Genomic DNA, 18,617 nt, shown 5'->3' on the forward strand with positions numbered 1-18,617 from the left:
CTTCAGGATTATTCTAAAAAAAGAGATTGTACATATTTAAAATAAAAAAAAACATCCAAAATTACTTTCCTGCTAGTATCTTTTCTAGAGAGACGAATAAGGTTAAGGAAATCCTAATTGCAGGGTAAGATTCTGTTTAAATGCTGATTAAGTCTCAATTGTTTTATAAATCATTTAATTTTATTTGTTAAATATTTTTGTTTGATTCATTTTTATTTTATTTTTTTTACATTTATGGGCTGTAGAAATAGAAAACAAGTACAAACAAGTCACAAGAAAACACCACAAAGCATATTCATTAACCTTCATTTGAAGTTACCTCTCCTTCTACAGTGCCAATATAGAAAATATATGTTTAATAAAACCTATTTAAGACATGATTTATTGCATGTTCATTAAATTAGAATTAGCAATGCTGCAAAGATCATTATTGATGGTTAAGATTTGTATGTATTAGAACTCAAATCACCCGTCTAAAGTCGCAAAACTTTCTTCAAAAAGAGTGTTACGTTAAGCAATGTTATAACAAAACAACACAACTTCATCTGCTTTACATCCTTTCAGCATGGCTCATGATTATAGTGCAAAATCAGCTTGCAAGCTAATGTCAGAGAAACAGATTGAAATATGGCAAGCAGCTGTTAGTCATGTTAAAGATAACTGGCAGCTTGCTAGCCTGCATTTTAAAGTCAAGAATTACGCAGGCGTCAAGAATAACTCCAGCTATTGACAAGACATAAAGCCTGGTCTTGGATGGCTGCTCTGGTTGGCAGCTGAATATCACTTGAAAGCAAAAGTAATCATTAAGGACATACTCTGATTGATGTAACATAAGATATTAAATATATTTTTACTGTTGCATAATGATAATTAACAGGTGAAGGTGAAGACTAGTCTAACAAGGCAACAGGAGACGCTGAAAGGATGTAGTTCATTTTAATATGTGAAATGTGAAAAGGAGTTTATTTCAAATGTACAATAACAGTGAAATTGTTTGCTTTGTACTATAATCTCAAATATAAAAATAGTTTTATGATACCCAAAGTTTTTTTAACTTTTAGACCTTTATTTTAGTACTAACTTTGTTTTAGATTTCTGTTTTTTGACTTTATGATTACATTGTCACGTCAGAACAAAAGCATTATGGATTTCCAAAAAAATCCAACACTAAAACAAATATTTTAGCTTTCTAGGAAAAAAATGTAATGGTGCAAACAAGTTTTACATGTCACTAAAGAAAGAAGCAAGTGTGATGGTCAAAATCACCAGAAGTGTGGCTGGTTCTACAAGATACTCATTAAAAACCCACCAGGTTCCTTCCTTGTAAAACTGTTGAACCTGAGACCATTTTATAAAAAGCAAAGAGTGATTACATCAAATATTGTTACATTTATTATTGCTTATGGATCTTTATACTAGTTTGTTAATGTAAAAATATTATTTTTACTGAAACTTTGCTTTATAGCATTTTGTTGCATGTGCCTCTTTTGCACACTACTGTAACACCTCTTGTAAATACACTTCTTTATATAGGTACTGTAACAGTGTACAAAATCCCTTTTGGCTACAAAGAAAATGTTTCAACATTCTCTAAAGATACGTTTGCCTGCTCTGGAATGAGAAGTGCAGCAGCTAGACAGTTTGCTCTCCTTACTCCTTACTGTTTTTCTCCTTCTTCTCACTCCTCTGTTTTACCATTTCTTCTACGGGCCTCACTGTTATGCTCTGGGTCATGTCTCTCAGACATGGCTGTGTCTGTTTTAATGCTGTCTGATGCTGGTTCGTTGTTGTGCAGAAGCTGCTCACTCGGTCTCTTCCAAGAGGAGCGAGTAGCGATCCACAGTATGAGTGCCCCAAACAAGGTTAACAGCAATCCAAGCACATTAACAAATGTGGCCTCTGGAGGAGAATCTTTGTATTTCGGATCTTTCCTGTGTATGATTGCAAAACATTCAGTTATTCAATATTTGGTAATGAAAACCGTTTTCTCCATTGCTGTTAAGTGCTAAATACAAAGTACTAGATTTAAAATGGGAGACGCCACTGTGACATTTCATATAGGACTGCTGCTGTTATGTGACGACTGTGGTGTTGTGCAAACAAGCAGGACACAAAGCTAGGGATATCAGTAATTACACATTTGAGGTGACCTGTAGGTGAAGTAACAGGTTCTATATTTACAGATGATAAGCAGATAAATATCCTCTAATTTTCCATACACAATGCAGAGATTTGCTTCACTAGAGTATGATTATGTAAGCATACTTACAGGCCAAATATGAGCTTTTCAGTGATGCCCATGAGTGCAGTAGCAATCACAGTGGTGAAGATAAAGAGACCACTAAATACATGTACAGGCAGAAATGCAGCTCGCAAGAACCCTGGACTTACAGGCAGGAGGAAGATGCAAAGGCCTAGCACAATCTGTTCAATTACACAGAATGGATCAATAAATAAAAACTACTATTTTTGCAACTGTACATATGGATGTGTCTGTAGAACGTAATTATCCAAAAAAAAATCAACAACAACAAAAACAACCATAAGGTGGTTACCTGCAGTGAGAAGAGTATGACTGCGATTAATCCCACCCAGCTGTGCAAGCTGTACATATTTGGGATATTCTGCACATTGTGGAAATCAAACACAGCTACCAGAGAAATGACAGCCAAGATGAAGGCCAGCACATTCAGGCCAGCATGAATGAGCTTCATCATCAGCTTACTGCATTTCCAAGTCCATGGAAGTCTGTACACAACGATTGCTAAAGAGGGGGGAAAAAACAATCTCTTAATTCTATGCAAGATTAATAACATTTACCTTTCCTAAAACACAATATAAAAAATTCTTTATAAAAAAAAATATTGCTACAGCACATTTTCTCATGTAGCTGAGAAAATCTATTTATTTGACCAGTCTGTTTGTCTGATAAATGTTCATCAGGATTTGGCACAGTGGAGCTGTAAGCCAACAAACTCCTCTCTGCACTGAAGTCCCTGGTTCAATCCTGAGCTTGTGTAGAGTCCATGATCATTTCCTTTGGGTTTTCTGGTTTACTCTGGACCTTTCAGAAACATGCTGATGTGACTGCATGGTGTCCTGCATTTGAACGGCATCATACATCTTTGTACCCAGTATAACAGTTCCAGACTAGCAAAGTGCTCATTAAAGATGAAAGAATGGATTAAGACTAATGTTAATTCAGGTCCAGGTTCAGCTCATGGTGATCCACTAGACTACAGTTGGGAGTGTTTGTGCAGAAAACAAACATGAGCTGTGGCCTTATGTATCTCTAATTCCACAGGTTTTCTATTCCCTTCACTTGACGTCATAGCAAAACAAACTTTGAGGAAATTTATCATAAGCATTTAATTCTATTTTCATGCGCACGAGCGACTCGACAAATCACGTGATTTGGGTCGTGTACCCTTTTAAAGCTGTAGCTAGTGAACTTAACTGTGTTAGAAAAATAGGTTATTTCAGTTGTTCTGAAATGAGATGTTCCGTAGCACATCACGAAAGCCTTACCGATTCCTTGAAGGAAAATAAACCCAGTCACAGCCAAAAGAGGATGCCAGTTGAATTCTTTGTCTCCTCCATCCCAGGATAAGCCCTCTCTGAAATGTAAAACCCACCTCAATACGAACACAACCGAGATAAAACCGACTGCAAAGGCGAAGAACAGCAGCACAAGGAATGGCCTGTGGTTCTCCATGTCTGGGGTTTATAAAAAAAAAAGTCTTGTAGTTGCAGCAGTCTGGAATGTGAAGTGCTCTCTAAGTCCTTGGGGTTTTGTAACTTGCCACATACACCGCTATTACGCAACAGACAACGCCGTAATGACACTTAACTCGTGACTGCATCCCGAATACACCAGCATTTGTATTCTAAAGAACTTTTATTATCACTAAACCGTGTAAAAAAAATAAAATAAAAACACAGACGCGCAAAAAAGCGTTACATTTCAAAGCAAACACTGTGACGTCACAACCACTCAACAGCTACAAAAGTTCTTAAAGTGACACCAACACAAACTCCCCTTTAATCTGTGAATAGTAACAACAACAAAACAAGGATAAGATATCGTAGGGAACGTGTTCATAGCTGTTGGTTTTCCGTATTCGTGTGTTCACAGGGTCATCAGTTTGTCCTTCGTGTCATCTTATAAACATGGCAACAGTAGCTGTTATTCCTCTCTTGTTGGATGTGAATGATCGTGTCCCTGTCGAAGTAGACTTCGTGACTGTAGGTCTGTAAGAAAGAAAGGTACTGTACTTAGTTGTAAATACTGCTTCGGGGGAGGCTAAAGTAAGGGTATTGCGGAACACCTACCACATCCCATGGTTCCTGAAGTGCAATTTTTTTCAGCAACATTCCACTTTTGTTGTGGTGCAGGCAAACATGGGCTTGTCCTTCATCTTCTGTGTGACTGACATCTACAATGGCTAACAGGTCCAGCTCATCTTCATATTTAACCATCTTAAATGTCTATGAACACCAAATCAGACATCCAAAAATAATAATAATAAAATTGTTATTTGGAGGGTTAGGAGATAAAAATGTATGTTTCTACTTATAATAAACCAAATCTTTTTGTAATGATCTCGATATTCACTGAAACCAACACAATTCTTCCACACAAGTTAACTCCTGTATAGATTATTTAATAAAATCTTAACAATTGCTCATTTCTGATGAAGCCTGAGCAAATCATCTTGCTCGGGATAAACCCTAAACCCAATCAATCAGCTCACAATTTCTGTGGAATTCAGAGGAATAAATCACTTTTTTTCCTGTAGTCTGTTCGGTTACAGGATTTAAAATTACATTATTTAGCAGTTTTTTCCTTGCCTACATGCATCTTTAAGAATGCAAGGAGTGGGTTACTACATACTAATGTACTGTACCTCCTGATCAGGATCATCTTCTAGCTGCTGAATCCTTTTTCTCACTGTTCGGCCAGAGGAGGTCACTGTCACTTGCGAGGTGGCCTGTAGGCAGAAATGAAAACATTTATTCATTAATGTTTCATTGCTGGTCATACTTACAATAGGAGGGAATGTAATATATAGAATGTAAGTGGAATGTAAAATCCTGTTTATGGATTATATGCAATGTAAGGAAATGGTGTAATTTATGCAACCAATAAACAGTGTATTACTTAGTAAGAAACTGTGATTTAGCAAATTTACAAATGGCATGTAACAATAAAACAAAACCCACAAGCAACATTTTTAAAAACAGACTTACGCGGTCTTCTCTGGATGCTACAATAGAGAAGTCACAGACCACCTCATAATTTGAAATGAATTCTTTTTCTGCCTTAATTTTCAGAACACTATAAAGAAATAATATAAATACACCATATTAACAATAAAATCTATTAATCTTCATGTTTACTTGATTGATTACAAAGGACCTCAAAAATGTATTTAAAGCATCACTTTATTGTACTGGGCCCAGCATGGATAATCCTGCCCGAGTCATCAGGGTGGAAGAAGATCCAGTCTTCCTCTAGTGAATCACACTTCATATCCTGTACACCATTCTTTGCCTTTGTAGGGAAGCACAAGCCAAGAGAGAATAGACTTAGAAGCTTAGTATGAGCTTGGTTAGAAATCTATATATCCAGTATGAGCTTTTTAAAAACAAACCTGTTCTTTATGCATTAATGATGTTGTACATTCATTAAAAAACTGTCTTTAAACACATACGTGTGTTAAAGCAACTCTCTTTAGTAGAAATAAAAGATTAATAATGTATCTGAGTGTACAGTAAATGTATAGCCACCTCCAGAATTATTTTCACCCATTATGATGTAAGGATGCTATAGTATTATTTATTCTTTTGTATACAGTACATTTTTGAGAAGTGTAATTTTTCAAATGATTAGCACTATAGCTTGTGGACTATGCTTAACAAAAATACAGTAACACAATGTTTACACAGTGTTTTTATATTATACAATTTGGATTAAATAATTCTGGAAATTGATTCGTTACAAATACACGGCATGTAAATTACCAGGGCACCATCAGTGATGGAACATATGTGGTGTGTCCCCCTGTGTCTCTTATTGTTAGGTGTGTAGATATAGTGCCATGGGTGGCCACCGATCTGTATCCCATTATCCAAATACGACATCTCGAACAATGCAGGAGGACACTCTGAAATAACAAATCTATTTCAACTAAATGGGCCACTGCTTATGGAGTTCCACTAACACCAGCTTGCCCCATAAAGATGTGCAAATATCTGTGGTATGTCAAATATATTCAAAATATCTACAAGAATACTGTGTTCTCAAACATTCCTTTAACACAGATGCCTTAGCTGGGAATAAACAGTCATCACCAACCCTTGATGTGAATGTTGACTGGAATGCCATAGGGAGTGTCTCCCACTATTCCTCTAGCACCATATAAATCACACTCCTGTCCCAGTACCAGCTCCGTAGTCTTAAACTAGAACAAGAAATTACAAGAATGTCATGCAGAAACATATACTTAACTGTAAGCAATAAGATGACTACAGAAATAAATATATTTATATGTAATATCTTAATATAAAGCACTTTACCTTTTTCATTATATATTCAAAGCTGTAAAGCTTTACACATTTTGAACTGTGTGAAACAGCCAACACTCCTTGAGACAGGAGAACATCAACCACAGATTTACCAAAGACCTAAATATAAAACAAAATCCTGCATCACTAAAATTCAAGACAGACCTTTACTCACTGATTAAAATAAGGTTAAAAATAAAATATGATTCACATTTTTGTTGATCTCCAGCAGTCCAATAATGTCAAGAGGAAAGACTTTGAATATTGCAAAATGCATGAGGATGTTGTTCTCAACGCCAGCCTGAGAGAGAGAGGGGGGGGGCACTTCTACATAAAATATCATCATGTGCAGAATAAAAACAAATGAATTAAAAGAAAAACTGTCTCACCTGTCGTGCTAGTGGTGTCTGTTTATGCTGAGTGGATTTGACATAAAATGTTTCATGAGAAACATCCCATCCCAGTGATCTGTCATGGAATATGGGGTAGTACACACATCACACATTAGTCCTACTCAAACTGTTTCAGGGTTCACCCACATTTCTTTATTCTCTTATAATTATTTATATTTTCTTTTATTCAAATTAAGATCTTTATTACAATAAAAAAAAACATTGAAATGCAAAACTTTGCACTCAGATGTGCCTGAAACGGTAGGATTACCTGAATTTGAAATGAGGTGAGAGATAGACTCTGTGCAGTATTTGTCCGGTGTCAGCTGAGAGATGATATAACCAGTTATTAGCTGTTAGGGATAGAAGGCTGGGTTTCTGTTCCAAAGCCCATGGGAGTGTTTTATCCTGTAATAAAGATACATAACCTCACATTGTCCTTTAACTTTATGAATCTTTTTCTTTTGTTGTAGTGCGTAGGACTTACAAGCGGACATTGGCATAATAAGGAATCCTCAATCTTCTCAGCTTTGGATCTCTTTGGCATCTCGTACAAGAGTTGCGGTTGAGGTGTTAGGCTGCAATTCATTGCGCAATTTATTCATAAATATAACTAACTTTATTGTTGTAATCAGTGAAAAGAAAAACAGGAATAGTTCATGTTCTCTACCTGGTGTACGAGCACCTGTAATTTTCAAAATATAGCCTTCCACTTTCATAGGCGACGACAGATTTAGAAGATTTGGTCCACACCTTTGTGAATTCAGCACCATCCTTAAGGAGCAATCTGAATTAATAACCAACACCACTAGCAGCAAAACCTAATGGGAATATTTATATAAATACCTGGAGGATAATATTCTTAAGGATCCTGAGATTTCCTCCTAGTAAAGTACCAAAGTCATGTGAGGTGACACCTGCTGACCTGAAGCCTAAAAGCATACACGCGTTGTTTACTCTCGACTTCCCCGCTAGAGGGCGCACAACATGAGCTCTCTCCAAACACATGGATGAGGATGTGGACACCATTGACACTATATACACTGTGGACCAGCGCACACAGGTATGATGTCTAAACTAACTCTGCTCTCTCTCTCTCTCTCTCTCTCTCTCTCTCTCTAAATGCACTTGAGGACTAAAGTAAGTTATTCCCAGCCTAGATACTGCTATACAGCATGACTGTCATCTCTCTGCTAGCACTAGCAGGCTAGCTAACCTAAACGTCGATAGGTTTTAATATATAATAAACACAACCTGACGGCGCTGGCTCGGCTTTTGTTTAACTATTTTTATTGTTAAACTATTTATTTAGGTGTGAGTGCTAACACATACAGGTAAACGTTGTATTGTTGTAGTTTAGTTGTCTTTATCAAACTAGCCGGCTAAAGTTTTTAGCTAAAGTGTGCACGCAAATCCGTTGCTATGGATGTCGTGTTATTCAGAGTTAAAAGAGAAAGCAACTAAATCCAGTTATGCGCCTGGGATGAGTCTTAATCCATTCCGGGATGAGTCTTAAAAAAAAAAGTCACCGCTTTCCACCGCTAGTTCTTCCTCTCCTTGGGAGCAGCTGAAGGACCCGGATGGAAAAAAATGGCGCCCAAGTAAAGGGTCATTTCAGTTCAGTTAAACATAACAGAGGGCCCTATCTATTATTATTTGGGAGTTTTGTCATGTTTTAATCATTCCCCAGAGCAAAGTGGTATATAACCAGTGAGCACATGGAATCCTAATGCAATACAGTTAGGTTCAAAAGATGTACAGAATACCCATCATGCACTGTAATGTTTGTAGGGATTAGTGCATAGGACATTACATATTATTATTATTATTATTATTATTATTATTATTGTTATTACATCTTTCAGATGTTGCTGTGCGTTGTGAAATGATGAACTAACACGATGGAAAATAAGGGCCGTGTTCATTATGATCGCAATAAACAATAAAATATTTTGCTCTTTGAGTTGATGTTACAATATATAAGTAAATAAACGAATGAATGAATGGCTTCATTCATCCATCCATCCATCCATCCATCCATCAAGAGTAACTGCTTTATGTTGGTCATGAATCTGGGTGAAAGGTTGATACACACTGAAAAGGATGGCAGTCCATCATTGTGTATACGTACGTGCTGCGTATCACACTGAAGTACTTAATGTAGCCAGTGCATAGATTGGAGGAAACCAAAGCAGACACAGAAAATAAATGCGCACACATGATTTGTGTCCTAAGCTTATGATTGGACCAGGAACATTGGTGATCATTCTCTTAAATGTACAAATGTAGCATATAATACATAGTTATCATAGCTTCATTTTGGAATGTATTTCCTTGTGTTCAATGTATTGTGAATGATATATATATATCATTTATTTATTTATTTATTAATAAATTACACTTTTTTTTGTTTGTTTTTAAGGTGTGTGGCTACTCACTGATGCTCCATAGTTCTCCTCATCACATGAAGTGAAAATGAGAGGGTTGCTGAAGATGACGGTGTCAGCAGTGACCCGTGGTTTTGGACATGTTCACTGCAGATGTCTCTGTGGACGACCTCCCGCACCACTTGGAGGCAGAATCCTCACCAACCCTGAGCACATCTTCCATCATAACATGTGGTAATTCTGTGTAGTAACATTGCATCAAATGAATTTAGTCAAGGATCATAATAATGTTTACTGTAGCAGAACTGGAGGACAACGAATGTTTGTTAAAGTGCAGAATCAACCAAATTTATTCTTACCTTAACTTTGTTTATGACTAGGTCAAGTCAAGGAGCATTTACTGTCATTTTAATCATATAGCTGACGCAGTACATATTGAAACGGGACGTTACTCTAAGACCATGTGCAAAGAGCAAAAGCCGTGTGCAAAAACAGCATGTAAATAGTGTGATATGGGTGGTGCTGTAGACATGTATATTGTATATTGGAAGAGTGTGTAAACTAAAGTGCTGATTTATCTAATCTGGGCATATTTTTACTGCTGTGCTGCAGGGATCACGTTCAGTGGTCACCGGAGGAGATGGAAAAAGCCAGACAAAAAGCAGAAGAGAATTCCAGAGACCAGATTCCAGTAGAAGAGCAGGGTAAGTCAAATATATTAATTCATTATATAGCCATTGAATGCATATATAAACGTGCACCAAAATATTTGTGGAAAACCGACCATCACACCCATATGTGATTGCTGAACATCCCATTCCATATTTAGTCGTCTTTCTAGTTATAAAAGCCTCCACTCTTCTGGAACGCCTTTCCACTAGATATTTGAGTGCGGCTGTGTGGATTTTTGCTTATTCAACTGCAAGAACATTAGGTCAGAGACTGAGATCAGGTGAGGAGGTATGGCAGTTGGCATTCCAGTATAGTGGTCCCAGTGGTGTTCAGTGGGGTTGAGGTCAGAGCTCTATGCAGGACACAAATTCTTCCACATTGGTGTTAATGGACCTCACTTTTTGCACTGGGGCAGTGTCATGCATGGAACAGCTTTGAGCCTCCTAATTTCTGCAAAGGGAAATCATAATTCTACAGCATACAAAAACTTTCTATACAACGTGTGCTTAGGGCAGCAGATTGGCAAAGAGGTGTGATGGTCTGGTGTTCACAAAACTATGGATGGTAATGATTGTAGTGTGGTGGATAAGCAAGTTGTACAGTTTAAGCCATTTGCTTTTCAGTCAGGTATGACAGAGACGCAAACAAATATTGGGACAGATTTTACGAAATGCATCAAAACAAATTCTTCAAAAACCGGCAGTGGCTTTTCTCTGAGTTTCCTGAGCTCTTGCCCCAGGGCTGTGACACAAATCGTATTCCAGAAATTCGGGAGACATGTACTGAGTTAGGAGAAACCCTGCACAGCAGGACGGACAGCCAGCAGGAAGACTCTCACATTCTCAACCATGATCTACTGAGAGAGAAGCAGCAGCACACTGATTATGTTTCTGCACTGCAGACTCACAAAGCTGTGGCTTTTCCTGGGCAACATGCTTCTTTCAGAATACTGGAGGTTAGTCACTTTTCATACAGACTTTCAGGTAGTTAGCTATAATCAGTACTGTGTTACATGTTATGTGTTTTCTACAGGTGGGATGTGGTGCAGGCAACAGTGTATTCCCTATCATCAACACCATCAGGTTAGAAAAGCAGCCAATTCATTCATCTTTGTCTAAGACTTTGTTAGCTTAAAGAAAAATGTGTTCATTTTTCATCAAAGTCATGCATGCTTGATATGACTAAATAAAGTACTTGTTAGATCTTTGTGCATATTTGTGCATATTTTTAAACTAGCAAATGTCTCAGATCGAACACTAATGCCGTGCTCTAAATGGCAAATCATTGTGCCTTCATTTAAAAAGGAAATTGAATTCAAGTTTTAGTCTGGAATGTAATACATGCTTTCTCTAAGATAGCTGAAGCCATAAGCTGCATCTTTGTCAACCTTTTTATACATCATAAGGCACCTTGAGGTACTGAACAACTGGCCTCTTCTCATTTCTTCTTATTTTAATACTTGTTCTTGTGTATAAATCTGAACAGGAAACAAAAATGAAGTTAAACAGTGTAATTACAATATAAGTTCAGACCATTATAATGTACAACAAATTTGCTTTAGTTTAGTAAATAAAACAGAACTTCTATGAGTGTCACTGTAATGGAGATCAACATTGAGCTTACAATACTTTTGATGTTCACCTGCTGAGATGGCCAATATTTCAAATCTGCCCTAAAGGCAACCATTCAATACTAATAGCTCTTGGCTTGTCACTTTGCACCATTTTATTTGTGTATCAGTGTATTATTCAGTCATCCTTGTGTGCTGTATTATTATTATTATTATTATTATAGTTCCCTAATGAGTCTCAGCTCAAATACGTTTTGATACGTTCTGAATGCAAAAGACATAGAATTTTAAACATTTGACCCTAATCAGAAATCTGATTAAATTATTTGAATGTAACAAGTTACTAGTTCATCCACTGACTTCATATATTCCGATATAATATTTCAGATTTTTTCCTTTTGTCCAGGGGCAGTGATGCATTCCTGTACTGCTTTGACTTTTCTAACAGAGCAATCCAACTTGTCAAGGTGAATAACTTTTATATTTTCTTCATTTTTCTGTGGAATTACCACATTAAATTACATAATGTGTTGATCAGATGTGAGCAGCAGACCGTATCAGTGAAATGAAAATCACGAGTAAACTGTCATACACTCAGGGAGAAAACGGTGGGTCTCCCTAGCCTTCATTTTGTCTTATTTCCAACCACTTTGCCGACAGCGGATCAGTCAAAATGGCTGCCAGGTGTGTGTGTGTGTGTGTGTGTGTGTGTGTGCGCGCCTATTGGCCTGGTGGATATTTGATGCTGTCAGAATGCAGAGGCTTTTATCAAATGGAGGCAGCAGTCTACTAGCACAGTGAATGCATTAGATTGTGCACGCAACCTAAAAGGAGACACAAACACACTCAACTGTAACGTATTTAAACAATAAGTAAATACTTCATTTGTTTAAGAGAAGGCTTTGTTTAAAGCCAAAAACAAAAGTCTGCAATTTCTCAGTTTTAAAAAACAATAACGTCAAAGAGTTTGCTGCATACAAAGTTTACTAATCATTTCAATTCACCCTGTTGTGCAGAAACAATACAATTCAGCTGGCATTCAGCTAAAAATGGAAATAAAGTAATATCAGTCAAATTGATCACGTTATTCATGTGTGGTTGTCTGAGAACACCCATCAGATGTGTCTGTGGCTGAATTCTTGCAAAGAGCTACAAATGACAATTAATGTTTTTATTAATATTCTAAACTTGCCCAGACTTTCTGCAAATGCCCTGTTAGGTAAAAAAGTAGCCAGTTTAAATGTTGGTATAAAGATGCACACCACTGTCATAGTTATGTTTATTATTTTTATATTTGATTTATTTTATGTTTGTATATTAATATACAAATTAATTAACTAATAAATAATACAATCACTGTGTTGGTGTTTTTCAGTGGAATTCTAATAAAACCAGTTTTCTCCAGTTTTACTTTTGGGGTAATCAGACCAGTTCATGAAAGCTTGTAGTTTTCAAAGCTTTGTATAGTTCACTCACTCACTCATTTTCTACCGCTTTATCCAAACTACCTCGGCTACTTACTACCTACTATCTCAGGCGTCATCGGGCATCAAGGCAGGATACACCCTGGACGGAGTGCCAACCCATCGCAGGGCACACACACACTCTCATTCACTCACACACTATGGACAATTTTCCAGAGATGCCAATTAACCTACCATGCATGTCTTTGGACCGGGGGAGGAAACCCCCGAGGCACGGGGAGAACATGCAAACTCCGCACACACAAGGCGGAGGCGGGAATCGAACCCCGACCCTGGAGGTGTGAGGCGAATGTGCTACCCACTAAGCCACCGTGCCCCCGCTTTGTATAGTTGAAATATGAAACTGAATATTTTTATTTAAAGTCATTACTCATTTTAAAATCCATGAAGTACTTTAAGCCTACAGTTTAACACCAGCATGCTGTGAAGTTCTAGACCTGCTCATGAAGATGATTTGTTTTAAACCTTCAACATTCAGTCTGTTGTTTCAGTCTCCACTTTTAACTCGAATCTAAAAACGTACTTTCATAGAAAGCCATTGCTGGATGGTTCATTTTGACTTGTTACTATGGCATCTAAGCTTTGCTTTTTATTACTTTACAATATTCAGTTAATTCTGTTTGTGTTCTGCTTACTTTATGTTCTTATTAACTTTATATTCTTCATTACCATTTACTGCATAATGTCTATATTTAATTGTTTATTTTATTTATTTAGTCATCTTTGTGCTTATTCTCACTTATATTTCATGTTCTGTTTATTTATCCATTTTGCCTCTTAGCTGTTTTTAGTTTCTTATTTCGTTTGCTTTGTTCTGCCTTTGGAAAACATTTTATGCATTATGTAATACATGCAAAATAATAATAATAATAATAATAATAATAGGATTATTATTATTACTTAACTATTCATTAATTCATTTAACTTCAGTAACCACTTAACATTTACATTTATGGCGTTTGGCAGATTATTCAGAATGACTTACAGAAGTGTTTTTGAAGTCTCTATCAAAGAATACGTTGATAAACTTGATCAAAATATGGCGGTAGTTTTGATATTCTTTAAAACCCTTGTATTTATGTAGCTTATGTTTGTTGTTTCACGGTACAGGAGCATCCAGACTACGATCCTGCAGTGTGCCATGCATTTGTGCATGACATTTGTGATGATGTGTCCATGTTTCCCTTTCCTCAAGAAAGTCTTGATGTTATTGCTGTAGTTTTTGTGCTCTCTTCCATTCACCCTGAGAGGTATGGTGTCCATGTGTGTCTCAATTTTATTTAAATAAAAGAGATGATGCAGTAAGTTAACATAAGACAGGAGTACAAAAGAGATTTTGTTGTAATCCAGGGACTTGTAAAGCATGTATAAATTGTGATGTGTGTAAATTGCAAAAATTTTATTTTTATCGTCTGTCACAAGGAATTGTGGTTCTAATATTATTTTCATTAAAGATGAATGTTCCCCAGCCATGTCCAGGCTCAATGTAAAGGCTTAAGACAGTTGACTGTACTGCCTCCTGGAAAATCCCGTCCATTAATAATGTCGGTTTACATATTTTACCACAGCCCTTAAATATTTATGATTTATTTTTTTAAGTGTGTGCAACTAGGCAGGCATTTAACAGGAAGCTCAAGCAGCCTGCTCTGTGTAACTAAACATGATGTCTCTCTTCATGGAGAAGGCTGCTGTAGATTGCTGTACATCACTTCTGCAGTATGTCCAGGTTACGAAGGAAACCATCACATAGCTGTTTACAGCTGTGTCCCCAGCAGTATTAAAAGCCAGAGTGGATTCACTTAAACATAAACATAAAGTTAGTTATGCATAGTTTTTTTACATTTTCAAATTCAAGTAACCTTTCAAATAAGGTAATAACTATGATATAATGATAATAAAACTAATATCTTAGTTAATAGTGGGTTGTGATTTCTACCTCAAAGATACTATTCGTGACATTTTGGATTTTCAAACAGTCACATCTGTGAGACATTGTTGATGCACAACGTTGTTCTACTAGAAATTGTTAAAGTTGTTGTAGTCTACACCTTTATGTAAATGAAAGGTATCTGGTACTAGAAATATGCAATCTAATAAAATGATTATACGAATAAAATTTGTATGTTATACAAGCTTTATTTCTTACAGTATTTAACAAATTATGCAGAAAACTTGGTGAAATTCCTCTTCAATCCGATAGTCTGTTGTTGATCCTCATAACTGATTTGTTTCTGATTTTACGTATTTTTATAATTCAAATCAGGAAAAACAAAACAGATGTTATTATCTACCACATGACTGAGTATGTTTGTTGCTGTTTCTGGTCCAACAGGATCCAAAGAGTGGTTAATCGTCTGGCAGGCTACCTGAAGCACGGAGGAATCATCCTCTTCAGAGATTATGGCAGATATGATCTGGCTCAGTTACGATTCAAAAAAGGTATTGTATGCTAGTCAGGGTGTAGAGTCTGAGGCACAGATTTATGCTCTTCAGTGTGTAATCATTAAAGTTTAAAATAAAGCCTATTAAGCAGATGTTTGAAAGTCATGAAACATTGACATTAAGGTACATTTGTCCACTGTGTTCTGTTTGAAAAACATGACCAGTCTTTGTATGATTGAGTAATATATCAGATTTGGGAGTTTTTACAGCAGAACCTGTGGGTCAACTAAACCTTGTGAAAATCATGTGTGACTGTTTCTGTTATGATGCTGCACAAGAACAAATGGAAGAAGAAACAAATGATGACATCCACAACCTGTTCACACATGAAAACATACAACCATACACAGAGAATATTGTTATACCACCACTTGTTTTTCAACCATTTTGTTATATGAAAATGAATGTTTTCCACCTTGTTACCACTCTCAAGATGATTATTTTCCTGTACCAGCACATCTTAGTGTTTTATTCCTCTTATATTACAACATGAATTACTGATATTTTATTAAAGAAGTCAGTCAGTCATATTATTTAACATTGAGTTGTATTTATTATTGTTGAGCATCAATGAAACAAGTTCCTGTTCCTGTTATCACCTACTTTATAAGAACTGTTATGTTTTCTTTCTGTTTGTTAATAATCATATTATGCTCAGAACCCAGAAAGCATAAGCAAGTCCTCTAAACTGAAGACTCTTCCATAGCAGACAAATAACTGAGTGTTGGCACCTGAGGTTTTTTCCATAAATGTTAAATAAATGTGTCCAAATAGAAATCTTCACCATATCAACAAATGTTATTGTTTGTTAAATAACAACACATTGGAATCCATTTGTAATCTTCCTGAGATTAATTCTAGCATCCACCATGCAAGTCAATGTGAATGAGTTACTGTAGAAACAATAATGTATTAGAATCTGTGCATTAATATAAACCTGTGAGTTACATGCTTCATGACATTAGCAGCTGCTTTTTTTATTTTTATAAAAGATTAATTCATCAGCATTGCAGATAAATCTGATATTTTTGTTTTGTTTTTACCTTGTCCACATGCATGGATGACACTTACCCTCATGATATCCTGCTTTTGCAGGGCAGTGCTTGTCTGACAATTTTTACACACGACAAGATGGAACCTGTGTATATTTTTTTATGAAAGGTAACACTCTCTCTCTCTCTCTCTCTCTCTCTCTCTCTCTCTCTCTCTCTCTCTTACTCTGCGGTTAATGGTATTCATGTTATTTGACAATAATTCTCATAAAAATTCTGATTGATTATGTGTAAAGAGGAGAAGGATGACATTTTTGCTGTTTTGTAGACGAGATCCAGCAGTTGTTCACAAATGTTGGTTTGGAGGAGGTTCAGAACCTGGAAGACAGGAGACTTCAGGTGAACAGAGGAAAGAAAGTGGTGATGCATAGAGTGTGGATACAGAGCAAGTATCGAAAACCTCTCAACACCAGGATGTTAAGTAGTGAGATTGCTGATGTGGAAGCAAATAAGCCCATACACGTATAAAATGAAATTGAAAGAAATGAGAAAAGTCAATGAGAGGGATCATTTAACAGCTACAGTAGCTACTGTATTTTACATTAGTAAATATATTATTGTTAATTTAATAGTGTTATTTTACTTATGTGAATAAAGACAATGATGACCACAACACCAAATTAATATCAACTTTCTGTCATAACGACTGTCTTTTATGTCCTTTAAATCTCTGAATAATGCTTTGTTTCCTGTTGGGATTCAGAGCTACATATTGTGTGAAACTTTCTTGTAGAATTATAAAGCATACACAAAGAAAGCCTCTTGCAAGAAAATCTTAAGCTGCACTAGAGGAGATACTGAATATATATTAGTTTGTGCCTTTAACCCACTGAAGTCATCACCATTGTACTCCTTGGTCTGATATGACAGGTATTTATTTATTTATTTATTTGCAAACAATAATGAGAAGCAAGGTTTTTTTTTTTTTACTTGAGTCTAGTGGACCCTCTGCCCTGCAGAGTTTGAACATTTTCCCCAACTGTCGACTCAGTGGATTCCAGATAATCAGCTAATTATCAAGCTCTTCATGAGTCGGGTGGCAGTGAGAAAAACTTAAAAACTCAGCAGGCCAATATGTCTTCAGGACTGGAGTTAAGAATCATGTGAATGCAACACCCAAGCATGTTTTTTTCCTTCTTGGGTTACTGACTGTGGGGTCTTGCATTTTTTTTTTAATTATTAGTGAATTGGATGAAGGCTCAAACCATTGTTGTTTTGAAAGCACAATGTGTATCTTTTACACTTTACATTCAACAATTGTGGATATTTTATTTAAACCAAAATATTATAAATTTTTGCTGCATTAAATTTAGCTTTAATTAAATAATTACTCAATTTCTCTAGGTTATGTTAAAATTTACAACATTTATTTGGCTAAGACAGTGAATACCGTTATTAGAATCCAATCTAATATTATTAGATATTTATATTTTTTATCTCCTTTAAATGGCTACATTTGAGCACTTAATCACAACATAAAATCATTCGATGTAATCACTATAGAACAGAGTTCTCAATTTGTTCCCACGTTGCTCTGCATTATTGTATAGTCGGATTAAATCCATACATTTTGTAATCTCAAATTAGAAATGCAGTGTTTTTTTTGCATCTTTTTGAAAACCTCCTAGCAAAGCAGTGTGCTCAATCTCTAGTTACTGTCTGAACCTGGTATCACACATTGTTGCTGTGTCTATGTGGGCTCTCCAGTTTCCTCCCTTTGCAGAAACAAAACTGTTTTAAATTGCCCCATCTGTGAAATGGTTGTCTTATGCCCTGTGACACACATACTATTTATCCACTGTGACTAAGATAGAGTGGTTACCCAAAAGAAGGAATGATCCCAAATATGACATTTTCAGTTTGACAGCTCTTGAGCATTGGCTGATAGCAGTTACTGAGCTGATGCAGACTTTCTCACAGTGAGCAAACAACTCAAACAAATGCAGTCCACAAGTATCATATGTTAGGGTTTGTCAATGATTTGTTATATCAGTGTAGGTAATATGTTTTCACTTAATAAAAAGGAAAAAAACAAACTAAACATATAAAAG

At 36.2% G+C, this 18,617-nt stretch overlaps 3 protein-coding genes across 5 annotated transcripts; 1 reads left to right on the top strand and 2 right to left on the bottom strand.

The window, feature by feature from the left end:
• Positions 1-158: 158 nt before the first annotated feature.
• Positions 159-4,138, bottom strand: LOC113654607 (plasma membrane ascorbate-dependent reductase CYBRD1). Its single transcript, XM_027164845.2, has 4 exons — positions 3,529-4,138; positions 2,556-2,764; positions 2,270-2,424; positions 159-1,931 (listed from the first exon to the last, which is right to left on the bottom strand). The coding sequence occupies exons 1-4, from the start codon at positions 3,713-3,715 to the stop codon at positions 1,679-1,681; spliced, it is 804 nt and encodes a 267-aa protein (XP_027020646.1). The 5' UTR covers positions 3,716-4,138; the 3' UTR covers positions 159-1,678.
• On the bottom strand, positions 3,880-8,536 carry dcaf17 (ddb1 and cul4 associated factor 17). Its single transcript, XM_027164841.2, has 14 exons — positions 7,806-8,536; positions 7,630-7,733; positions 7,447-7,537; positions 7,231-7,367; positions 6,957-7,035; positions 6,779-6,868; positions 6,580-6,687; positions 6,359-6,464; positions 6,025-6,167; positions 5,445-5,554; positions 5,251-5,338; positions 4,908-4,991; positions 4,333-4,488; positions 3,880-4,251 (listed from the first exon to the last, which is right to left on the bottom strand). The coding sequence occupies exons 1-14, from the start codon at positions 7,986-7,988 to the stop codon at positions 4,141-4,143; spliced, it is 1,590 nt and encodes a 529-aa protein (XP_027020642.2). The 5' UTR covers positions 7,989-8,536; the 3' UTR covers positions 3,880-4,140.
• Positions 7,911-17,196, top strand: mettl8 (methyltransferase 8, methylcytidine). 3 transcript variants are annotated; one of them, XM_027164842.2, is made up of 10 exons: positions 7,911-8,022; positions 9,382-9,580; positions 9,959-10,050; positions 10,642-10,973; positions 11,051-11,100; positions 11,995-12,055; positions 14,183-14,322; positions 15,405-15,511; positions 16,610-16,675; positions 16,835-17,196. In XM_027164842.2, exons 2-10 carry the CDS (start codon positions 9,435-9,437, stop codon positions 17,032-17,034), a joined length of 1,194 nt encoding a protein of 397 aa, XP_027020643.1. In that variant the 5' UTR covers positions 7,911-8,022; positions 9,382-9,434; the 3' UTR covers positions 17,035-17,196. The 3 variants fall into 3 exon arrangements, with proteins under 3 accessions (XP_027020643.1, XP_027020645.1, XP_027020644.1); XM_027164844.2 differs by having other exon boundaries at positions 10,783-10,973; XM_027164843.2 differs by lacking the exon at positions 7,911-8,022 and adding an exon at positions 8,041-8,099.
• The last annotated feature ends 1,421 nt before the right edge of the window (positions 17,197-18,617 follow it).

This window comes from Tachysurus fulvidraco, chromosome 6 (assembly GCF_022655615.1).
Source record: "Tachysurus fulvidraco isolate hzauxx_2018 chromosome 6, HZAU_PFXX_2.0, whole genome shotgun sequence".
NCBI classification, from domain to species: domain Eukaryota; kingdom Metazoa; phylum Chordata; class Actinopteri; order Siluriformes; family Bagridae; genus Tachysurus; species Tachysurus fulvidraco.